Genomic DNA, 24,412 nt, shown 5'->3' on the forward strand with positions numbered 1-24,412 from the left:
GCCCAGGGCCCGCCCCAGCCTCAGCCCCAGCCCCAGCACCCGCCGCAGGGACATGGTGGCTTCAGCCGGGACCGGGGCGGAGCAGGAGCGGGATCGGAGCGGGGCCCTGCCCAGCCGCTGCCGCTGTTGCCGCCTCCGCCGCGTTAAGGTGGCTCCGGCTGACGGGGCCGCGGCGCCGGACGCGGGTCCCTCCCTCCCGGGCGGACGCCCCCGCGCCTCCCGCACCCGGGCCAAAGGTCCCCGCTCCCTGCCGGGGCCCTCCGAAGAGCCCCCGGGTCCCGCCCCTGCCCTGCTCTGCCCCCACCGGGCGTCCTGCGGCTGCTCCAGTGCGCGCACCCCGGCCTGTGTCCGTCAACTGCAGCAGCTACCAGGAAGAGAACTGACTCTATCCCAACCGAACCCGGGCCAGCGTCCTTGGTCCTGAGGGAGACCCTAGTTTCTGGGGTGACCCTGCCACCCATCTGTCCCTGGGGTTGGTGTTTGCTCCCCGGGTCCCCATCAGCCCAGGACCCGTGTTCCGCTCCCCGGGGTCCCCGTGAGCTCCCGCTGGGCCCCTGCTCCTTCAGCCCCAGGGGCTGGGAGCTGCACCCCAGGGACCTGGCAGCCCGGGGCACACAGGACCTTTCCCGAGGAGCCCCACTGGTCCCTGTGGGGTCCCCGGTGCCCTGGGTGGGGGTGCCGCCGGCGGGGACGCGGTCCGGGGTCCGGGGGTCGTGCCCACGTGCCGGGACACCCGAGCAGCCGCAGGACATCCGGTGCGGCCGGTGTGGGCAGAGCAGGGGCGGGAGCCTGGGACTCACCGGGAGGGCCCCGGCCGGGAGGGAGGGACGGACGGAGGGAAGAACCCGCGTTCCGCGCCGCGGCCCCGTCAGCCGGAGCCACCTTAACGCGGCGGAGGCGGTGGCGGCGGCAGGGGCGGGGCAAGGCCCCTCCTCCTGTGTCGCTCCGGTCCCGCTCCGGTCCCGGCCGAAGCCACCATGTCCATGCGGCGAGTGCTGGGGCTGCGGTGGGCCCTGGGCCGCCGGAGCTGCTGCTCCAAGGTGGGGCCGGGCGGGGGCTCGGGGGTCCCGTGGGGCACGGCGGGACGGGGGACCCGGTGTGACCGCGCTGCCCTCGGCTGCGGGTGGGGGTCCCGGGACCATGACCCGCAGGTCGGACCCTCCTTTCCCCCCCACAGTCCCCGCTGCCCCCCGACTTCGTGGAGGACCTGAGGGCTGTGGTGGGGGCCCCCAACGTCTCCACGGCCATGGCGGTGCGGCAGCAGCATGGGCACGACGAGTCCATGCATGTGTAGGTGCCTGGGCTGGGACCCGGAGAAGGGTTGGGGAGGGGAAGGGGCTTGGGAGAGGAAGAGTGCTGTGGATGGGAAGGGCCATCGGGAAGGGAAGGGTCCTGGGAGGGGAAGGGTCTAGGTTGGGGGCATGGGAAAGGAAGGGTCTGGGTTGGGGAAGGGTCATGGGGAGAGACATGGGCATATGGAGGGGAAGGGTCTGGGCTGGGAGAGGGTCCATGGAAGGGAAGGGCAATGGGTGGGAAGGGTCTGGGGTGAGGAAGAAGGGACATGGAGAGGAGGCTGGGGAGAGGAGGAAGGGTATGGGGTGAGGGTTGTGGAGGGGGGCAGGTGGCAGCGGTGCCTCTGTCCCCAGCTGTGCCCCTCCGGACGCTGTGGTGTGGCCGCACGCGGTGGGGCAGGTCCAGGAGCTGGCTGCACTCTGCTACCGCTACCGCGTGCCTATGGTGCCCTTCGGTACCGGCACGGGCCTGGAGGGCGGCGTCAACGCTGTGCAGGTACAGACCCCCCCTGGCCCTTGCCCGGCCCCTGCCTGGGGCTGCCAGTGCCGCTGTGCCCAGCCCCTGCGGTGCCCCATGGCAGGGTGGTGTCTGCTTCGACCTGAGCCGCATGGATGCCATCGCGGAGCTGAGCCTCGAGGACTTCTCGGTGTCGGTGGAGCCCGGTGTCACCCGCAAGGCTCTCAACAGCTACCTGCGTGGCACTGGGCTCTGGTTCCCTGTCGGTACCGTGGGCACTGGGGAACAGACAGGGGGGTGTCTGGGGTGGTGGCACTGGGATGCTGGGTGTGTTCATGGGGCCAAGGGTGCACCAGGGTCCCAGGGGTGCACTAGAGGTGCCCGTAGGGCTGGGGTTGCCACGGTCTCGTGGGTGCTCATGGGACTGGACATCCTATCATCCCAGAGGTGCTGGGGGTGCCGATGGGTGTGCTGTGATCACAAGGGTGCTGGGAGTCCCTACTGAAATGCTGTGGTCCCAGGGGTGTCCATGTGGGAGTGGGTGCCATAATCCCATGAGGTCCCCATGGTCCAAGGGGTGCACTGGGACTCGTGCAGGCCCAGGGTCTGGGTGCTGGCTGGGCACAGCACAGGTCCTATGGCCCTGCCCCCCTGCCAGCTGCCCATCCTGTCCCATCCCCATTCCCATCCCCATTCCCATCCCATCCTCATCCCCATCCCCATCCCATCCCATGCCATCCCATCCGCAGACCCCGGCGCGGATGCCTCACTGTGCGGTATGGCAGCCACGGGTGCCTCAGGCACCAACGCGGTGCGCTACGGCACCATGCGCCCCAACGTGCTGAACCTGCGCGTGGTGCTGCCGGACGGGCGCCTGCTGCACACCGCGGGCGCCGGGCGCCAGCCCAGGTGGGCACGGGGGGGTCCGGGCTGGGTGGGGGCCGCGCTGGCACCCGCTCACCAGCCCCACGCAGGAAGCGGGCGGCCGGCTACGACCTGACCTCGCTGTTCGTGGGCTCCGAGGGCACCCTGGGCTTCCTCACGCAGGCCACGCTGCGCCTGCACCCGCTGCCCGAGGCCAGTGCTGCCGCCGCCACCGCCTTCCCCACCGTGCAGGCGGCCGTGAACTGCACCGTGCAGGTCCTGCAGGCTGCTGTGCCTGTGGCGCGCATCGGTGGGTGCCAGGGGATGGCTCTGGCGCTCGGGCTGGGGGTCTGGGTGCACGTAGCAGGGCTCATGCTGTCTCCTGGCCAGAGTTCCTGGATGAAGTGATGGCAGGTGCCTGCAGCAGCTTCAGCAGTGTAGAGCTGCCAGTGGCCCCCACACTGCTCCTGGAGCTCCACAGCTCCCGGCACGGCCTGGCCGAGCAGCAGCAGCAGACAGGTAGGCTCTGCACCGGTGCAGGATGGCGCTGGGGTAGCCCTGGGGACAGAGGGCCTGGGGCTGCGGGCCATGTTGGGCACAGGTGCCCGGGGACAAGAGATGGGGAAACAGGCATGTCCTGGCATTAAGGACTGTGTTGGGTGGCCACGGCATGGCTCCAGGGCAAGTGATGGTGTCCACTATCTGGGATGCGGAACCAGGTACATCCTGAGACAAGGGATGAGTGCCCAGGGCCAGGGATTGGAGGACCGTGGTGTCAGCAGGGTGTGGGTGCCCAGAGCCTAGGACTGGGGTCCTGGGGGGTCCCATGGATGTGGATGGGAGCCTGTGGACAGGGGACCAGGGCTGTGTTGAGGAGAGGGACAGGTTCCCAGGACCAGTGGTAGGGGAACCAGGGATGGGTGCCCAGGATGGGGACTGGGAGACTGGGGAGTTCCAAGGTGAAGGATGGGTACAGACCCCCTCAGCCTGTGGTCTGCTGAGGGGCCCAGGGGCAGGGGACAGAGGGATCATGGGTGTCCCAGGGTGTGGGATGGATGCCCGGGGTGGGGACTGGGGTTCCTGGGTGTGCTGCGTGTCCCGTCCACCCCATCCCAGTGCTCCCGGCAGAGGAGATCGTGCAGCTGAACGGCGGCTCCAGCCTGACCTGGGCAGAGGACCTGGGGGAGCGTGAGCGCCTCTGGGCCATGCGCCACTGTGCCTGGTACGCGGCCCTGGCGCTGCGGCCTGGCTGCCAGGTGAGGGATGGGCACGGGGACAGTGGCACCAGCGCCCCATGGAGCTGTGGTGCCGCTGCTCTGCCCTGGGGACCAGCCCTTCATGGATTTGTGGTGCCACTGCTCTGCCCTGGGGCACAGTGCCCTGTGGAGCTGTGGTGCCACTGCTCTGTCCTGCTTGGCCCAGGGCTACTGCACTGATGTCTGCGTGCCCATCTCCCGCCTGCCCGACGTGGTGGTGGAGACCAAGCGGGACCTGCAGGACTCTGGCCTCACCGGTCAGCGGGGTAGGGGGGGTGTCAGTTAGGGGGCTACTGTCCTTCCAACCACACCGCTCCTGACCCACAGCCCCCCACAGGCCCCATGGTGGGACACGTGGGTGATGGCAACTTCCACTGCATCCTCATCTTTGACACCCAGGACGCAGATGAGGCACAGCGAGTCCATGCGTTCACTGAGCGCCTGGGCAGGTGGGGATGGGGATGCTCCAGGGGAAGGGGATGGACAGACGGACGTCCCCATTCCCTGACCTCACCATCCCGCAGGCGGGCGCTGGCAGCGGGGGGGACCTGCACCGGGGAGCACGGTGTGGGGCTGGGCAAGAGGGCACTGCTGCTGGAGGAGCTGGGACAAGAGGGTCTGGACACCCTGCGCTGCATCAAGGCTGCGCTGGACCCCCACAACCTCATGAACCCCGGCAAGGTGCTCTGAGGGTGGCACCAGCGCTGGGCTGACACCCCTTGTGTTCCCCCAAATCCCCCATCCCCACTTTTGTGGGTCAGGGACCCCCAATAAACCCCTTTGCACACGCAGCCTCCATGCACTGTGATGTCTTTTGGGGGGACAAGACACTCCAGTCTGTCCCCAGGGGTGCCCTACCCCAAGCAGTGCATATACCCAGGGTGGGGAACTGGTGGGGTCCCACTTTAACTCCTTCCACAGCGCTGTGGGGCTCTGTGGGACTGAGAGCTCTCCAGGCTGTGTTTCAGAGGTGGATATGGGGAAGGGGCACCAGCATCCTCTTCTTCACTAAGAAAGCCAGTGAAATAAAATAACAGTGACTATTTTATTGAACATTGTTTTAATACCATATCAAAACACCTTGACTAATGATGGAAGCTCCCCCCAGGCTCTGAACTCTTTGAAGGTTTTGTTTTTCCCCCTTGTTTTTAATATATAAATACAGAAAGGTTTCCCACAGGGGCATGGCCACCGGCAGGGGAGGTCTCACCAACAAAAACACACCTGCCGCGCCGGGAGGGACGGGAATGGGATGGGGTGGGATGAGATGGGATGGGCTGGGATGGGCTGGGGGGTCACTGCCAGCAACCGGCTCCATCTTGGCACCTCTGGCAAAGCCACCCCCATGGCCAGGGGTGGCTGGGGAGAGGCCATTGAGGACCTCACCCATCCCCTCCTCACAAGGGTTCGACTCCAGGGTGGCAGCAAGGAGTTTTGGCAAGAGGAGCCTGGCGAGTGGTGGCAGAGGGGCGGTGGGATGCTGCGGCTCTCCAGTCTCTTGAGTGGTTATAGCTGAGTTAAAGAGTGATCAGTCTGTAAACATCACCGGGGCAGGGAAGCTCAAACCGAAGAACACGCCAGTCAACACGAAGCTTCAGTTGTGGTTGGGGTTTTTTCTTTTTTTTCTTCTTTTTTTCATTTTCTCTTTTTTTTCTTTTTTTTTTTTTTTTGTTTTGTTTTGTTACTCATTGTAAACACTTTGATAGACAGACCCCTGTGGCTCGGCAGGGGGGAGCAGTGTCCCCGTTCCCAGCATGGGGCAGAGTCCCCATCTCACGCTGCCGGGCCCGGGGTGGAAATCTCCAAAAGGGAGATGGGAAAAGAGGAGAAAATTCCTGTTGAGTCAGTGCAAAAACACCGAGCAGAGCCCGCGGGCAGGTCCGGGCGGGAGGCTGCCGGTGAGGAATGCCGCGTGCTCCGTTTGGCCGGCTGTTTTCCCCCAGCAGTTTCCCCTTTCATTCTGGGGTGAAAAGCCAAACATCATGGCAGGGTTTCGGCGGAGGGCCTCCCTGGCAGGCAGAGCTCTCCTGGTGACCAGCGGCTGTGGAGGGGAGAGCGGGTCGCTCCGCTGGTCTCACACTCGTCTTCTCCTGGATGGTTCTTTATTTTAAATTGTTTAATTTAAAAAACCAAAACAAAATAACAAAGCCAAAAAAACAACAAAACAAATTAAAATAATAAAATAATAATAATTAAAAAAAAAAATCGCTGTTGTCCCAAGTGGGTTCAAGTTTCTGGGTTTTATTTTTTTGTCTTCTCGAGGAATTTAAAGTCAGCCTAAAACTCCAGGCGGGGCAGGGGGGACAGGGAGAGGAGGTACAGCAGGTATAGCAAGGTGCCCTGCAAAGGCAGAGAGAGATGATCCCAGGTGAGGAGCAGGAGCCACGGCCACCCCATCCCATCCCATCCTCCCCTCCTGGCCCAGGATTTAAACCCAGCGCAGGAAAATCATAGAATCATAGAATCAGCTGGGTTGGAAAGGACCTTTAAGATCATCAGGTCCAACCATTGCCCCAGCATTGCCAAGGCCACCACTGAACCATGTCACTGAGGGCCTCGTCTACACGGTTTGTGAACACTTGCAGGGACAGTGACTCCACCACTGCCCTGGGCAGCCTGTTCCAATGCCTGAGCACCCTTTGGGGGAAGGAATTGTTCCTAGTAGCCAGCCTAATTTGACCAGCCTGCCGCAGGCTCACCTTAGAGAGAAATCAGCAAGCACGCCCGGCAGGTCAATCAGAAGGATGCTCCGGGCAAGATCTGTTCACTTCAAACCATGAGTCTATACAACTGCAGAGAGGAAAGCGTGTCACCACTGTGCTGCTGAGCCTTGGGATGTCCCCCAGCCCCCCTGCCACCCACCTGGCTGTGTCCCCTGGTCCCCATGTGGTACCTTTTGTGATAGATGCAGAGGCAGGGCAGCCTGGCTATCGTGTCCCCCTGCAGCAGCTCCTCCAGGCAAATCACGCACTCGCCAGCGTCCTTGGTCAGCACATCATCTAGGAGGGGAGGAGAGGAGAGGGCAGCTGTGAGACATGGTTCACCACGGCAGCATTCCCACTCCTGGGATGGAGGGGAGCCCATGGCCACCTCTGTGGAAGCAGTCAGGATGGGGCTGGCTTCCAAAAAGCACCACCAAGGAGGGGGTGAGCATCAAGAGGATGGGAGATGCAGGAGCAGTGCTCAGCCCAGTAAGCTTCACTGCCAGCGAGAAGAGGAGGAAAGCAACGACCCTTATGAGGGGCAGCCCAGGACACATCCCCTACCCCAGGCAGGACACCCAGCCAGGATGGGTCCGTCTGGCCACAGCACACTGCAACACGGGGAGGGGGCTGTGACCCAAAGGGGCCCAAAGGCACAAGCAGCGGGGTTGAGCCATGCCAGGGGAGCAGAGCTGAGCAGGGACCGTGAGCTGCACTATCCCACTGGAGCACAGCCCTTTGGCAAGCCTAGCCGAGCTGCCTGCCTGTGCAGCCTGCAGTATCTCTAGCCTGCCCGGAGCCATCCTAAGCCAGCAGGACATTGTGTCCCCTGCACAGCTGGCCCTTACCGTTGTAGGAGAGGCGAGGTTTGCTCAGACACATGATAAAGTGCATTTCCATCTCGTCAGAAGCCACCGATTTGGAGCAAATGGGGCACTTGAAACCTGGAGGGAGAGCGGAGAGAAGAGCCCTTAGCGAGGGAAACAGAAGGATCTACCCCACATACTGCATCCTAGCAGTGGGCAGCGCCTCACCTGCTGCCTGCATGGTGGCACGGACTCCACGCAGTGCCCACAGGGCACCCACTCATCCTGTGCCAGCCGCTAGCAGTGCCAGCATGGGGGACAGCCACCCGAGAGAGGGGACAGCCGCCCGAGAGGGGACAGCCGCCCGTCCCCGTGCCTGCTGCGCAGAGGGCACGGGAGTGTGCCAAGGCAGAGCACACGTGGGCATCAGCTGCTGCCGGGCCTTAAAGGGCGAGGAGCAGCCAGGGGCACATAGCACCCGCAGCTGGCAAGGGCAGGGGCACGTCTCCGTGCCTGAATGGTGGTGTCCCTGCTGCCACAGTGAGCCAGGAGAGCTGCAAGGAAGGAGGTTTTTCTGTAGGGCTGCAGCAGAGCACTGGCAGACCAGAGACATGAGCCCACACTGCTGCTTTCTCCAGCTTTATGCAGGAGTGAGGTGGGTGCTCGCTCTTCCAATGCCAGCCACCAGCTCCAGGAGCAAGGGACCCTGCAGGCTGGTGTCCCAGCTTGGCTTTGGCCCTGCCTGGTGACTTGGACTCTTGGATGAAGCTGGCCAGATCTGCTTTGCATCCTTGCTTGGGCATGAGGATGGAGCCTGGTTGGTGCCAGGGTATCCCACTGGTGCCACCCCAAGCTCGAGCCACACAGACTGCCATGGCATCACCTCCAGTGCTGCCAAACCAGGCTGCGCCAAACCCAGGTTTACTAAACCCCAAACTCACAGGGAGCAAAACCCCATCCAGCCCTGCAGGTCACCCACCCAGGAGTCCTGCTGTCCCACTGCTCGAGGCCATGCAGCTTGTCACTGCCCAGCGCAGCAGAGCTTGAGCTGCCGCAGCCAAACGCGCATGCCACCACTGCCACCATGGGTTTGCACCAGAACATCTATCAATTCCCTGCCTGCAGAGAGGGAGAAGGTAATTTAAGGACCTCTCTTCTAAAAGCAGATCAGGTTTGACTGCAGTGCTGCTTTAGAGCTTTCTTCATGTATATGCAAAGGCTGCTCAGGAAAGGAGAGGAACGTACACAAATTACCTAAGGATGAATCAGGTTCTTGTTTGCCACCAGGTGGATGTGGCGAGGGCATATTTTTTGCTTCTTGGAAGGGAGAAAGTGTGGGTGGCTTTAAGGGTGGCTTTAAGGGTAGGCAGCTCAGACCTCTGCCATGCAAACAGCCAGGGTAACTGCTCTCATTATTAGCACTGATAAATACAGACAACTTCCCAGCTCCCTGGATGAAAGCCTACAACAGGGATGCTGACTCCTACTCCTCCAGAGGATGGTTATTGCCAGGGAGGACACAGCAAGGATGGGAGTCATGGATAGCAGGGGACTGTCTCTACAGGGACCTGCTAAAACAGGGAGCCCCCCCCGGCGGGGTGTCACTGCAGGGACACATCCCTGCCGCGGGGTCTCTGCTGTGAGTCCAGCCTTGTCTGCACCACAGCCACGCCGGCAGCTGGAGCCACAGGGGCAGCAGCCCCAACCTGCCTCATCCTTCCCAGCCTAATTTCACTCCTGACTGGTTTATACCTTATGGCAGCAGTGCCCATTAGCTGAAATAGCTGGATTTTTTTCCTCCTCCTAAGTGTTTATCTGCCTGGTGTATTTATAGAGTGGGCTCAGATAGCCTCCCAGCCTGCCTCCTGCAAGACCCAACCAGCCTCCCCTTGCGAGACACCTTTCCTGTCACCCAGCTCCGCTGGCAGCCCGCCTGTCCCCGGCTGAACCCATCCTGGTTGAAGGAGGATGGTCTCCCAGCACCAGGGAGGCTCTTGGGACCGGTTCCCAGTGGCAACCCCTGGCACAGGGAGGCTGTGAAGGGCTCCCTTTGGGAAAGGTGTTCCAGCTGCCAGCCTGGTGTCAGGACAAGGCATTTGCAGAGGTGAGGTACTGTCCGTGCAACACATGGGAAGACCTCATTTTCTCTGTCGTTCCCCCCCCCCCCCCCCCCCCTTTTCTGTGCCAATGTGTTATTTTAAACAGCTGCCCCAGATCTACTGGCTCCAGCAGCATCCAAAGGGATCCAGTGAGATGTGCAACCAGGGCAAAGGGAGAGGGTCCTGGATGAAACCACCAGGGCATGAAGCAGCAGGAGCCAGGCAAAGAGCAGGGCCCTTCGCAGGCTCTGGTGAGCGCTGTTGCCATGTCTCCAGGCCTCTTTGCTGGCTGGGGTAGCTTTAGCACAGTTATAAATAGCTGCCATGAACACTCATCACGCTTCTCGGTGCTCCCAGGGCAGCTGGTGGGGGACAGGGACCCCCAGCACAACCACGGCCCTGTGACAAGGACGTGGGGACATTGTGCAGACAGAGGGGCATGGGCACAAACCCCAGCACATGTGTGACGTGCTCCAGGCACGGATGCTGGCTGCCGCATGGGTCTGGGGGCTGAGCCAAGCACACGCTTTCCTGGCTCTGCATTTCACAAGATGGGGTTGGAGAGGGGGATGAAAATGCAGTTCCATAAATTCCCGGGTCTGAGCAGGAGTGAGGAGCCGGTGCAGAAAGGCCCCTGGGGCTGAGGGGCACCCTGCACCCCAGCTGTCGGCACAAATACTTGGCATTGCAAAAGCAACTGCTTGCATCCCCCTTCCACTGGAGCTGCAGGGAAAGAAGAGGCAGGGAAGGGTGTCAGGCTCCTACATCCCTTCTCCGGGTGGTCTCTGGGGGAATGCTGTAGATGGAAAACCCAGTGGTGCCAGGGGACACCCACCAGCAGAGCCCAGTGCCTTGGAGCATCCCTCCATGGCTCAGGCAGGTGCTGGGGCCTGGGGCTGCTCCTCACACGGCCGGCCCTCCTCCAGGCCATGAGATTTTCCACGTTCCCCGAAATCCCTGTTAATTTATCCTGCATAAGCTGCCAGCCCGAGCAACGCAGGAGATTACATTTTGACAGCTGCTCATGGAAAATTCAGCTCTTTCCCTCCTCCTCGAGCCCTTTCCGCCCTCCTCCCACATGCCTGAAAAAGAAAGGAAAGAGAGGAAGGGCCCAGCTATTTCTCCTCACTTGGGCCTCCCACATCCATGGGGACGCTTAGGGATGCTCCCAGGAAAGGCCTTCCTCCTTCCCAAAGCACCCTGCGCAGCTGGCAATGCTCCTGCCTGCGGCTCGTTAAACCCGAAGCTGGCACCACCACCGCATGCCACAGAGACGTGCAGGCAGGAACCAGCTCTCGCAAGGAGCCAGTGAGTGAGGAAGGCGAGGGTGCTGTGGGAAACAGGCTGGCCCAGAAAGGCAGGTTCAGATCCAGACCTGGCCTCTCATATCCTGCAGGAGACTGAGAAAGGCAAGGGCTTTCCAGGGCTTCAAGACACAGGTTGGCAGGTGATGTCATCTCTCTGATGGCTTGGTCTAGAAACTGGGAGCAGCAGTGCTGGTGCTCCCAGGGGGCTACTGCCCTCTGAGTATTTTTATCCCTCCGTGCCCACCATCCCAAGGGACAACATGAGTACCAGGATGCTCAGGAATAAGCTCCAGGCAGTCTGATGTCCATGAGAGCTCTGGAAACCTCACCTGCACAGCACATCTCCATGCTTCCAGAGCGCACCCTGGGCCCTTGGCTAGGGTAGCTGGCTTGCACTAGGTGAGGATATGTCTGAGCACGAGATGAACACAGGGAATATCCGGTCCAAGCATGCAGCTGAAGCAGAGCCCTGGTGCCTCTTCTCCCTGCTGCGCAAACCCTGAGCATCCCAACTCCTCCTGCCAACCCTGAGTATCCCAACTCCTCCTGCAGCTTCCCCTGGCATCAGGGGGAAGCTGGAAGAGATGGATCATCTTTAAAAAACTATCCTAGTGATTGAAGAGGAGGGAAAGACAGAAAGACCACGCCTATGGGCCCAGTTGGTCAATCTGAAGCAGAGAAGCATGTGGAGATGGGCAAGGTGAAGAGAGTCCTCCCCTTCCTTTACCCCTCGCAGGCTCCAGCACAGCCCCAGGGAGGAAGGGATCATGGAGGAGTTGTCCTCCTCACCAGCCAAGCGAAGGAAACCTGCAGAGCCAAGATATTCAGACCTCACATTTCCCAGAAAATGAATTCACTCCTTGTTTTTCTAAAGCGATTGCAACAGGAGCGCACACTGGGGGACGGCACATAGGGTGCACAGAGCACATCTCCAGCACTCAGGCATCTCGGGTAGCTCAGGACCTTCATGGGTGTACTCTTCTGAGAGCATTACCCACCATGGAAGTGATGCTCTATCAGTCTCTGAGCGATGCAGCTGGTGATGCTGCCTTGCACTGGAGCAAAGAGGCAGCTCGAAGCTGCATCAAGGACCTGTCCCACCAAGGACCATGCTCCCTCTGCCAGCAAAGCACTTGCATGCAGTGCCTGAAGGCCAGGGCACCCAGCAGAATTAGGCCCAAACCCACCTCCCCCTGCAGAAGGAAGCAGCATCAGCTTCATAGGCAGATGCAGGAGCCAAAGCCCAACATGGCCCTGTGGCCCAGGGTGCCGGCTGAATGCAGTGACAGTGCTGGGCTGTTACGCAGCACAAGGGTTGACACGAGCAGGAAGAAGTAAAGCACCTAAGCAGCCTCATTTGCCAGCTCTGAGAAAGGACCCTGAGAGTGTCCTTTCTCCCAGCTCAAGGCTGCATGGAGGTGGGAGAACATAAAGGTTGGCTCCAGGGTGGAAACAAACATCCCACTTTCCTGAGGATGGAAGGAAGGCAGGGCTGGGGGATGCCAGTGAGCCAGCCCCATGATCAGCCAGGATTGGACATCTCTAGATGGCAGTGCCGGAATGAAGCCCAATGGGCCTTGGCAGAGAAATGGTCCTGGTCCATCCCCACCTCACCCCACCATTTCTTTGCTGACTGAGTCAGTCCAGCTTGCTGAGCCAGGAGAAAATAAATGTTTGTAATGTGAGGTAGACACCCCAAAAAGCAGCTGATTCTGTGCAAGGCAAGGTTTTACAGTGTCTAAGACAAGCTGTCCCTGACTTGCAGTGGCTCCTAACAAAGTCCCCATGCTGCAGCTGTTTGCTACCAGCTTGGCCACACACCAGCCAAGGGCGGCAGGGATGTGCCATGGACCATGAAGCTGGCCAAGGCGAGCACCACCCTAACACTTGAGGTTTTGGAGATGTCTCTGCCTGCTCCCACCCAACTCAAGCCACAAAGAGGAGATGCAGCAGCAATGAAAAGGCATCAGTGCTCCAGATGGGATGCAGGGCAGGAGGGATGCAGGACATGGAGCAGAGGGGCTGGGTGGCATCACATCGCAGCAGCCCAGGGTTGCCTTGCTGCAAGCCAGAAGGCAGAGATATCTTATTTTATTGCACTTTTTTAGCCAGCTGGCTTCTTACGGAGGTGGTGGGGGAGGATGGGAAGAAGAAGAACAGATTGCAGTACTGAGGCTGAGGAAAGCCGGAGCGCTGGGAACAGTCAGGAGACACAAGAGAGGGAACCCCACAGGGATATTTGTTCCAGAGCACCCAAAGCCATCGAGCCTCAGCAGACAGACACACCAAAGCCTTTCAAGACACCTCCAGCACGGCCTGTAGTGCAGTACCCTATGGTACAGGTAGAGAGCACCTCCCTCCTATAGCCCAGGCTATGCTGCAGAATCAGTTCCCCCAGACCTGGATGAGAAAGGCAACCTCACCCTGCCTGCCAGTCCTACTTTACTGCAGAAACACTGCCCCAGTTGCTGGGAACAGGCTTCATAAGGAAGAGCGTGTAGCTCAAAGCTAATTTTAGCATCCCAGAGAACAGCAAAGTTAAGCAGAGGGGTCCTGGGCAACAGCCCAGCAAAGGCATTAACACCTTAGACTCCTGACATTGGGCTGCAGGGCTTGAATTTACTGAGTTCCAAGCTCATTCAGGGCTCCTGCTAGTCACAAAATCAGCCTGAGGCCATCTCACGGCATACAAGAGCAGCAAGGATGTCCCGGCACTGCTTCCCTACCTCTCGAGGGAGACTCTGGGTTTCAAATTCACTGCCCAAGGAGGAGAGGGATCCTGCAGGCACAGTGGGAATTTCCAAAGGGTTTGCCTGTGCACCTGCTTCTTCCTTCCTGACTCTTTCTTGCGCAAAGGAGGAAGCCCAACCCCAAACCCTGCTGCAGGCAGCAATCATCCGGAAGATGCACGGAGCCAGCGGGGAGGTCCTGGGTGCCCAAATGAAGGAGCACAGGGGATCTTCCAGAAGCACAGTGGGATGTGCAGACTCGGAAAGTGGAGCTGAAAGGGAGAGGTGGCATGTTTTGGCTGGGAGGGAGCACCGATGAAACGTCACGCGGGGACCAGGCGTGAGCCACTCCTGACTAAGCCATCACTGGGAGGCACCCATGGAGTCCCCGCTGTGGGCTCCAGCCACCACCGAGCTGCCAGAGGAACTCCTGCTTTCCCAAAGGCTCAAGTGCAAAAGCCTGACCTGAGCTACTCCCAAACGCAACCGGATTTTGCGTGGGGTGATGCAGCAGCTCCCCAACTCCCTCCCTCTGACTCCCAGGTTTTTCCCAAAGGAAAACACTCATGCCTTTATGCTGCCGAGGCTCCATCATGCCTCAGCTTCAGCTGGTCTCACTGGGGAGGATGAAGGGACACTCCAGAGACACATGATGACATGTCCCGGCTTTGTGATGCTGGCAGAGGGAGCAGAGCACAGCACTGATCTCACCCATGTACCCCCTCCTGCCAGGAAGCAATCCCATCCGGCTCCAGGGACATCTCCTCCCTGGGCATCCCATGGCAGCACCTCCACGGCAGGGGGTCTCCCATACCACTTCATGCCTGGGCCATGTTGGCAGGAGTTACTGGGGCAACTGGTTTTCATTCGTGCAAGACCCACAGCCCCTGGGGTGTGTGCAAAGCAAGATGCACTGCTCTTCAGGTTAGAGAAAGGGCAATCTTTAAGTAGCAGAAAGCAAACAGAGACAAAATGCACACAGAGCTACTGCCACGGGCAGCACATGGCCGGGAAACGCCTGTGGCCAGTTAACACTGGTTGTTTCTGCAGAAGGAAAGACACCATCGGGAAAAAGCCCTAGGGAGGAGCACACTGCACAGCAAGCCCTAACCTCAGCTGCCCCTGGTGTGGTAGGAAGAGATGCACGGCAGAGAACACCTTCCTGCTCCACAAGAGGGTCTGAAATTGCTAAGGGATGCCCAGTGAATGATCCCAGCTAACAGGACAGCAGGAAGGGAAAACATGAGGTGCAGACCTGCAGGATGAACACACACCTCTACTGTGCATGGTGCAGGAGGTGAAGGATGCTCGATAGCACCAAACTGCCCAGCCAGTCATGAGCTACCCTTCTCCAGCCACAGATGTACACCCATGCCAGATCCTGCTAGCAGAGGCAGGATGGGCTGAGCACCATGCCACCGGGAGGAACAACCCTGCATGGTTGTCCCATCTCCTCTGCTCCTGCCTCTGCTTTGCTTCAGCACGTGCCACCCTCGAACACAGGAAGGGCTGAACTGTCCCACAGCCAGTGGCTGCTGAAGCAGGAGGGAGATGGGGCTGCAGATGACAAAAATCACAGCAGTGGGATTTCAAGCTCTCTCTTCCCCAGGAGAAAGGAAAACTACCAATGCAACACCCAGGGGAGCACAGTGTACCCCCACTTCCAAAGCTGGGCAGGGCCTTGGGAAGCACAGTTCCCCATGAAACACTCACCCAGGACTGGCCACAGGGTGCTGTCTGCTTCATATGGTGAGCAAAAAGAAGTCAAAGGTGTCTACAACCACCCTTGGAAGAGTAAGATCTAGGCAAACAGCAGACTTCAAGGGCTACGAAATCAACATTGCAAGAAATAAGCGGATGGACAATAGCTCAAAGCAGAGAGATCTGGGTAGGGATAACCTGGAATGCCGAGGCAACTCAGGCAGGGTGCTCAGCCTCATCCCTGCTCAGCACCAGCTTTACAGATGTCAGGCCCCAAAACTGACCTCAGTCCACATTGACTCAAACTCCCTGTGGACAGTAATTTAAGCCATCAATGCCCTCCCCTTCATTTCCCCCAGCCACAGATGTACACGCCTTGGATGGATGGATGGATTGAAAGGTGGATCTAATTCCCCTGCAGCACTGCCGACAAAACGGAGCTCCATCGCCTTGCAGGGAGAGCTCCCAAATGGATTACTGCAATTACTCTGGCTGCAGGAGGAACTGTGGGTTTTCCCTCACTGGTGACAAAGACTTCTCCAAAAAATCCAATCCCCCAAACGCCCACCACACCAGCTGCATTGCAAAGAGTAGAGCCCCCGACGCCACCCCTGAGCTGCTGAGCCGTGATCAGGGAAGCCATGAAGAAAGTCAAAGGGAAAATGAAGTCTTTTGAGGCAGCAACAGGCAAAGAGGCACAGAGGATGTGGAAACTCCTTAAAGCCAGCAGCCCCAGAAAATAAAATGCTGGACAGGGATGCAGGACAGGGGAAGCATCACTCAGTTCTCCTGCCTGCCTGCTGCTTTCCTTCTCTTGCATTGCAGGCAGCTGGCCTCTAAAAATACCCACTGTTGTCACGCCGTCCTGCCTGCTAGGGCCAGGAAACAGCTCTGAGCAGCTTTCAGAGCAATTCTTCATCTGTGCCATTGTGCTTCCCTCACCAGGACCCATCCCAACCCCATTTCTGTGCCTGGTAGGTGACAGTCTCTCAGGAACCGTGGCCACAACACTCAACACAGCCTCAACGAGCAGGGAGGGCTCGCTGGGAACATACAGCCCTGGGGAATTTCTGCTAAAACTAGCAAAAGGGTAAATACTTCCACTGCATCTCTCTGCTCCTCTACGAAGCGCCACCACACCGTTGCACAAGGTGCATGGTCTCATTTCCGCACTGCTAATGGGAGGCCCACAGCTACACCAGTGTGCACAAGTGTGCACAAGCACAGAGTCAGGAACTTCCCCAACCTGCTGCTGACACCGGCCAGAGCAGCTCAGCTCCATGGGGAAGGAGGGGAGAGAAGCCAGCTCCACCTCGAGGTGCGCTGCAGCCTCTCCAATAGCACCCACCCCTGCCTGTGCTCCCCTCCTCTGCCCGCAGCCTGGCAGGGCAGGAAACCCGCGAACAGCCGGGCTCTGCCCATGGGAAACACTGTGCAGCAGCACAAGAAGAGGCCCCGGGCCAGCACAGTTTCCTGCAGCGGCACCTCCTGACAGCCTCCCACCAGAAACCGTTTGACCAAGCAGCACTCGCAAGAAACAACAGGAACATTCCAGGGGTAGACCCATGCCCAGTGGGTGCACCCGCATTTGGAATCTGCCTGGTGGGACTGGTGCAGGGGAGACATCTAAGGTCTAACTTTAACCACTCCTGCTCTCTCTGCAAGAAAAAATGGGTCTACCTCCGCAGACAGAAGCTTCTTGTGTCCTGATGTACAGCCACACCAGAGCAGGCAGGTAAACTGCTCTGCATCAAGGCCTGCTGCTTTACAGCATCACTCGTGTAAATCACAGAATCCCAGACTGGTTTGGGTTGGAAGGGGCCTCAAAGCTCATTCAGTACCAACCCCCTGCCACGGGCAGGGACACCTTCCACTAGACCAGGTTGCTCCAAGCCCCTTCCAACCTGGCCTTGAACACTGCCAGGGATAGGGCAGCCACAACTTCCTTGGGCAGCCTGTGCCAAGGCCTCAGCACCCTCACTTACTGTGAGGAACTTCTTCCTCATATCCAACCTGAACCTCCACTATTTACATTTGAACCCATTGTCCCTTGTCCTATCACTGATTTCAATTTTCAAGGGACTCAGGAGAAAGCCAGGTCACATCAAAGCCCCAAGACACATTTGGGGTTTTGGTGTACCAGCAGCAGAGGCAATGAGATGTGCCTCGTGGTTGCCCACCGGCTGGCTGGGGTGCACTGAACAGGTGCCTGCAGAAGGAATACATTCAAAGAGCTCTTTGTTGCTTGTCTGATTTGTCACACGGAGATTACATCAGGGGAAAAAAAGGCTTTTTCTGTTTTTCCCTCCCTCCAAAGTGGGTTTTTCTCCCTCCCTGCGTTTCTCTCAAAATTAATTTTCAGCATTTAGCAGCATTTTCCCATGACTCTCCGCGGCTCCCTTGGCCCAGCGCCAGCCTGGGTACCGCTTCTCCACCAAAGATGTCTGCAGCTGATTGATCCTCTGGCCAGCAAATGAGAGAGAGGGAGCATGGGAGCTCTAAGAGCACATTAATAAATAAGAGAAGCCTTTATGGTTATTCCAGTCACTGGAACAAACATCTCAGCAAAACAAACCAGCATGGGATAAACTTACGTCATGGGCTGGGAAGACAATCCTGCCTGGGAAGTGGGTCAGCCCAGGAAGCACGAGAGCATCCCTCTCAGCATATCTGGAACACATGTGTGCAGAGCGGGGAGACGGCAACCAGCTCCCCCGCACTGATTTAAGCGCAGGTTTAAGAGAGGAGCGAGCCCAGCCAAGCCATTAGCATGCACAGCAATTAGTGCCTGGCTCCTGGGCAAGGCAGACAAGAGAATTCAAGACAAGAGGGCACCGAAGTCAAGGCAGCGCAGCTCTTGCTAGAGAGACCGGAGATAACCACTGCCGGCTCCTCGCTCACAACGCCAATGTTGACACACTTCATCTCCAGGCTGCAGGCCTGGTATGCACGAAAGCTGCCCTCTAGTTTCTCATCTTCTGGTATTCAGTACTTTGTTTTACCAAGGCTGCCTCTCGCCTTGGGTGTATGCTGCCCTGCAGCTTGCTTGGAGAAGGCTGAAGCAGAAGAGCAACCTTTCCAGATCCAAGGAGTCCAATAGCTGAATATCACCAGCCTGGGGAGTCACCAGGGCCACTTCCAAACAATGCACTGAAACAGCCTAAGAAAACTGGGGCTGTTCAGCCTGGAGAAGAGAAGGCTGCGTGGAGACCATAGAGCAGCCTTCCAGTATCTGAAGGGGGCCTACAAGGATGCTGGGGAGGGACTCTTCATCATGGACTGGAGTGATAGGACAAGGGGTGATGGGTTCAAACTTAAACAAGGGAGGTTCAGGTTGGATATAAGGAAGAAATTATTCATTAGGAGTGTGCTGAGGCACTGGTACAGGCTGCCAAAGGAAGTTGTGGCTGCTCCATTCCTGGCAGTGTTCAAGACCAAGTTGTACAGGGCCTGGAGCAACCTGGTCTAGAGTGAGGTGTCCCTGCCCGTGGCAGGGGGTTGCAACTAGATAATCTTAAGATACTTTCCAACCCTAATCATTCTGTGATTCTATGATCCCCAGGCCTGGCAATGCTGTGAGTACCCGACCCAGTTGCCAGGCAATCACTAGCACCAAACCCACAAAAAGACGGCTTGAGGACAGCCTCCTCTGGAAATTTCCTCTGTGAAAAATAGATTCATAATGGTAAGTTCCTGCAGACCTTGGGGTCCCCTTTCCCTGGCCTAGCACCTGTAAGGGGGGAGGGAAGCACATACAATATCTGCATGTTGAAAACTTGGTGTCAGGAAAATCAGGGCTGAAAGTGGATCTGCTGACTAGCCGGCTAGAATTAAGCCCTCCGGTTTTGGCGGGGACCGCAATGGCAGGACTAGCTCAGGAGTGAGGATTGCCAAGCGAGAAAAGGCTCAGGACTCGACACTGTCAGAGCACAACAACGGTACACCACAGACATGGGTACCATGGGTACTGGGTACCACAGTAACCAGCCAGGCAGAGACCAGGGCTGCCCAGCATAGGTATTCACACAGGCCTTCAGCTCATCCTCCAACAAGTGACCCCCATTTCACACTCCTTATTAAAGATTAAAGAGCACTTCCAGCTTGTTTCACTCTCTAAAGCTGCCTGGAGAAGGACCCAGCCCAGCAGCTATGTTGCAATCTCTGTGCCAGCCACTCTTCCATCTCCCTCAGGGTGGGTCCTCCTGCTCCGGGCAAGGCACTGCTGAGAACACAGCAGCTCCCTTGGCAAAGGAGACCTCCTGACCTTGCTGCTGCCAGCATCCAGGACAAACAGCTTGTTTTGTCAGTGCATGGAAAGCTTGTGACATTCCTGATAGCACATAAAGATGGCATTTCCCTGGGCTAGCCAGCAGACAAGGAGATACGGATTTATTAGAGTTTCAAACAAGGGCTTTGGGTGATGAGGGGGAATTCCAGATAAACTTTAAGCTACTTACAGCTTCTGCAAACTCCCTGAGATCCTCTGGTGAAGATGAGTAACATGAGTGATACCAAGAGAATCACACAAAGCTGGAGACATGCAGCATTAAACCACACATCTCCTTTTTCTCCCTTCTATCTGCTAGCCTCAGCTTTGCTGAGAAGTCCTAATGGTCATGACGCTACAGAGACGAGGTCAAGCACTACAAGCAAACTCCAAAGCTGCAAAAGCTGTTTTGTCATCTTCCACCCGCGTAAGCCAGGAAGCGGATCTCAAACCCTGGGTAGTCAGGGAAATCCCATAGCACTTCTGGGTGGTGCTGGAACAGTTACACCACTTGCGTGGATCCAGATACACGCCTGGGAAAATCCCCATCAGGAAATGGGATATACTTACTCAGTGAGGTGCTGTTGCCTCAGGGGAGGGACAAGCTTCACCACAAGGGTCAGAGCCCCCTCACCCACCCCATTTAAAACACGCATTTAGGCTTTGCTATTCCTAAGAGCAGCAGCTCTCCTCCCCTGACCCTGAAAGGCCTCCAGTACAGAACTGCTTCTGCTGTCCCTGCACCCCAGCAGCTGTGGCAGAGCCTGGAGGATTCAGCAGTGGGCTCTTCTTGCTGACTGTCATGACACACAGCACCCTACAGTGATGCTGCAGCATGTGCTGGCCTTGGGGACCACTTCCCAACCTCCCCCTGCACAGGCCTCTCCTCCACACCTGGCTCTTCTGCAAGCCTTCGACTGCAGACGTGGGAAAGGAGTCAAGATCAGCCAAGGAAAAGAGCTCAAGCCCACCCCAGCTCACCCCTAAGGGTCCCTGCTGATGCACCCAGCATCGCGGATAAAGCGAGTGGCGAGGTGCCCAGCCTATCTGCATGCTCCTGTTCTCACAGACACACTGCTGCAACAACAGCACCTTATCACTGGAGTTAAGCCAGGGCTCCTGACTGTCCCACCAGGGTCCGTGCAGAGCCCAGGCTGCACTTTGAGGCTCCTGGCTCTACCCCCAAACTCAAGTACTCCTGGAAAAGCAAGCCAATGAGCACAACCTCCCCCATGTGCCAAGATCAGCACTGTCCAGGTCTCCAGCCTGTGCAGAGGAAAAGGCAGTCAGGCCAAGGATGCACTCTAAAGACCTGTTAGCCACAGTCTGGGGGGGATCCTCTCCTGAGGCAGTACAACAACTCGGGCAGACCCCTGGGACCCTCAGGCACATGTCCTGCTGAGTGGGTGTGGTGTGTCAACGGGTCCCCTCATCCCCACACCCTTGAGTCATCCTTCAAAAGGAGCAGGCACAATCAGGCATAGCAATGTCAAAGCTCCTCTCCACTTACTGGAGCGCTGCTGCTTCAGCACTTTCCAGTGGCTAATGGAGTGGCTCCACATCATGAGAGGAACAGGTCGATGGAGAGGCAAGGGGGGAGAAGCAAGTAGCTCCTGCCTGCCCTGCTGTAGGTTAACCAGCTGCAACAGGAGATTAGCAGGAATGTTAGCAATCTTGAGGTGGCCTACTTCCTCTTCTCCTCAGTCTCCAAATCCTCCACTGACTTCCTACACTAAGAGGAAGAACGCAAAAGTTTAACAAGCTCCAACAAGTTTTCAGGATGTTTTTTAAGCACCCTCTGCTCCTTTTGCTGTTAATTAGCAATGAGAAAGAACCACCACCGGGAGAGGCTTCAGCATGGACTGAACTGCTTTCACTGCTGCTTCAGCACAGCTCAAACACTGTTGGAGGGCCTCAGAAGAGGCACCAGAGAAACCCAGTTCCTGCAGCACTTCCCACAGCTTGTGCTGCAATCTTCCAAGGGCAGTGGCTTTAACTTAGCAGCACTGTACTAACTTGAGCAGCCAGAAAAAGCTTAGTCTATTTTGCAGCTGGTTTATTTTTATGAGCAGATCTTTGCCTCTCAGTGTTGCAGCTTGAAAACTATCATTTAATGTAACTGATACTCTCTAACTGACCACCTCCACGTGCAGATTAGCCCCAGCGTGTTTCTGCAACGAAACTCTCCTCGCTCCAGTGCCAGGCACAGCAGAAGGCCTCATGGCACTTGTTCATACAGAGGCTTGTGAAATACCTGCAAGGATGCTGTGCCTTAGTTTCTATCTGTGCTTAAAACCCAGAGCAAACAGCACAGTCTGCACAAGGTCACAGAGCAAGAAAGTTTGCACAAGCGATTGGTCTCACACGCCAGCCAGCCCTCTCCATCTGCCAGGGAGGTCTGCAAGCACCCGGCTGGCTCAGGGTGTTCTGCCACTGAGGATACAATGCAAGACATACAGCTTTCATCTAACTGAGAAGAGCAGGCCCTGGAGACTGGGTAAATGGGAAAAATCCCAAGATGGAAGGAGGAATATGGGCCCTGCAAGCCTCGTTTTGCACTTCATTCTTGTCCACTGGTTCAGTTTCAAGCCTTCCTGAAAATGAGGCATTGTCCCAAAGCGTATTATGAAATTCCCAGACCACGTCATGCAAGGAGAACACTTACAGCATTTACAAAGGGGGCGGGTGGGAGAGAAATCCCAGACTATTCCAGGAAACACAAGGAGACATCCCTGAAATGACTCCCCCTCTAGCTGGGAGGGGACGGGAGGACCTCCCATCTCACTCCCTGTACCCCGCCAAAACTAGGTCAGTGACACAGCCCTGCTCACAGCCAGAGCTCCTCTCCAGACACCAGGACCCACAGAAGGGTCCAGCCAGGATGGCAAAGATGGGGGCAACTGTACCCCCCGCCTCAGCCTGACACGTTTCCTGCAAGAGAGCCCAGCCGGCTCCCCAGCCCTGCTAAAGAGGCAGACAGTTCCTCCTCTGCTTCCTTCACAGCACCACGACAGTGCCAGCTGGCTTCAATGAGAAAACCTGCTTTGGCCTCTCCCTGGCCCTTTATCAGAAGAAAACAAAGGGAAGAAAATCCCACACCTCGCTTTCAAAGGCTTCTTCTGCCCTCTTCCCAGCTTCTAATGCATGGGGACCATTATACCTAACCAGCACCCCCAAGCACCTTCAGTAGAGGCATGAGGAGCTTGGTCTGGTCTTCAAAACCCAGTGCTCCAGCTACAGCACCCTCAGACCACTTTCCCCCAGGTCGACGTGGGGGGGATACATGTGTGCCACACCTACCACTTCACATCCCACAGTCAAACCACCTCCCCTCCAGAAAGCCTGCTGCCTCCACAAGCCCCTTCCTCCCTTGACCTTGGCACAGACGCCATCCCCAGCACCAGGAAAGGGATGGAGGCCCTTCCTTTAGGCTTGGCACAAAGGGGCTTGAGCAGCCAGCCAAGCCAGGGGCAGCGCCCCTCCCAACCCGTTCCCAGGCAAACCGTGCCCGCCACTGCACCGGGGCACCCATGGACGGAGTGGAAGCCGTGGGGAGGTTCCGGAGAGCCGGCACTCACCGCTGTGCGAGCTGAACCACCGCGGTGCGATGTGGAGGGGCAGCGCGTCGGCCAGCGAGGCCCTGGCGCCCAGGTACAACATCCCGTCTCTATGGTGACCGCCTCCCATCTCCTGGTAACCGTTGCCATGGGCGTACGTGGAGTCGGAGCCTGGACCGCCGCCGCCGCCGCCGCCCGGGGCCCGCTCGGCCTCCCCTGCCGCCCGCGCCGCCGCCGCGTACAGCCCGAAGGGGACGGCGCTGGCCGCCCCGGGGTCCATGCCCATACCGGCCACGGAGCTGACGGAGCGGCTGCGCAGCCCCATGGCGCCGCCGCCGCCGCCCGCTCGGTAATGGCCGAAGGGGGGCGGCCCCCCCCCACCTCCCGGCGGCGGCACGGCGCTGTCATCCGTCGACACCCCCGGGAAGGGGCCCCGCGAACGGGCCGCCGTGCTCTGCTTGCCCCCCATATGGGCGCCGCAGGGCCGGAGGGAGCTGAGCGACAGCCCCCCGCGGGGAACGGGGCCGCGCCGCCCCCGGGAGGCGAGAGGGGGCGGAAGGAAGCGGGGGGGCGCGGGGAGCTACGGGCGAAAACCCATCCCCGCCCCAGGCATCCTCCCCGCGCCGGGCCCGCAGGGGCGAGGGCACTCCGACGCGGCCGCCGCCGCCGTCACCCTCGGCGGTTCCCGCCGAGGGCTTCGGGGCCGCGGAGGGGAGGAATGAGGATGGCCGGGATGGCGGGGGAAGGGAGGGAAGGGGAAGAGGGGAGGGTGGACGCCGGTCGGGTTGCTCCGCCCGCCTCGCTCCTGCCCGGGGCGCGGCCGAGCAGCCGGGCGACGATCAGCTGCGGCCCATGTGGCGGCGGGGGGCGGCGGGGGCGCGGGGCCCCGCTCCGCTGCGCTGCGCCGGGCACGGCCTCGCTGCCGGCCGCCGCCAGCCGCCTGGGTGCTCGGCGCCGCGCCGGAGACAATAGAGGCCGGCAGCACGCATGCTCCCGCCCCCAGCCCCCCCCGCTCCGGCCCGCCGCCCTTAACCCCTACGGTGCTGCCGGCCCCGCCGCCCGGGCTTGCGCACGCCGCCGTTGCGGCCGTGCGGGTCGCTGAGACACCGCGCCCCGGGCGCTGCCCCGCGAAGCACAGCTCTCGACCCCACACACCCCGCGGGCCCGCAGCGGGGCCGTAACCGCGCGGACGCCGCAGCAGCGAGGCGGCCCGGGGAGGCCGGGCCGCGCTGGGGCCTCCCGCGCCGTGAGGTCCCGCCGGGTGCGGGGTACGGCTCTGCCCCCGGAGCACCGGGCCAGGGACGGGTGTGTCGGGGTGTGTGTCACCGAGTGCGGACTACATTTCCCGTCATCCCCCGCGCGGCGCCCCGCTATG

At 59.0% G+C, this 24,412-nt stretch overlaps 2 protein-coding genes across 4 annotated transcripts; one reads left to right on the top strand and one right to left on the bottom strand.

Moving 5' to 3' along the window:
- The first annotated feature begins 917 nt into the window (after positions 1-917).
- LDHD (lactate dehydrogenase D) lies at positions 918-4,922 on the top strand. 2 transcript variants are annotated; one of them, XM_030470618.1, is made up of 11 exons: positions 918-1,040; positions 1,178-1,290; positions 1,647-1,788; positions 1,874-2,015; positions 2,499-2,658; positions 2,724-2,923; positions 3,004-3,132; positions 3,742-3,869; positions 4,036-4,126; positions 4,207-4,318; positions 4,394-4,922. In XM_030470618.1, exons 1-11 carry the CDS (start codon positions 978-980, stop codon positions 4,557-4,559), a joined length of 1,446 nt encoding a protein of 481 aa, XP_030326478.1. In that variant the 5' UTR covers positions 918-977; the 3' UTR covers positions 4,560-4,922. The 2 variants fall into 2 exon arrangements, with proteins under 2 accessions (XP_030326478.1, XP_030326479.1); XM_030470619.2 differs by having other exon boundaries at positions 919-1,040; positions 4,207-4,314; positions 4,390-4,922.
- ZNRF1 (zinc and ring finger 1) lies at positions 4,896-24,387 on the bottom strand. 2 transcript variants are annotated; one of them, XM_030470625.1, is made up of 5 exons: positions 23,059-24,387; positions 7,420-7,515; positions 6,763-6,868; positions 6,569-6,659; positions 4,896-6,209 (listed from the first exon to the last, which is right to left on the bottom strand). In XM_030470625.1, exons 1-4 carry the CDS (start codon positions 23,504-23,506, stop codon positions 6,602-6,604), a joined length of 708 nt encoding a protein of 235 aa, XP_030326485.1. In that variant the 5' UTR covers positions 23,507-24,387; the 3' UTR covers positions 4,896-6,209; positions 6,569-6,601. The 2 variants fall into 2 exon arrangements, with proteins under 2 accessions (XP_030326485.1, XP_030326486.1); XM_030470626.1 differs by having other exon boundaries at positions 4,896-5,969; positions 23,059-24,046.
- Between the last annotated feature and the right edge of the window lie 25 nt (positions 24,388-24,412).

This window comes from Strigops habroptila, chromosome Z (genome assembly GCF_004027225.2).
Source record: "Strigops habroptila isolate Jane chromosome Z, bStrHab1.2.pri, whole genome shotgun sequence".
NCBI lineage: Eukaryota > Metazoa > Chordata > Aves > Psittaciformes > Psittacidae > Strigops > Strigops habroptila.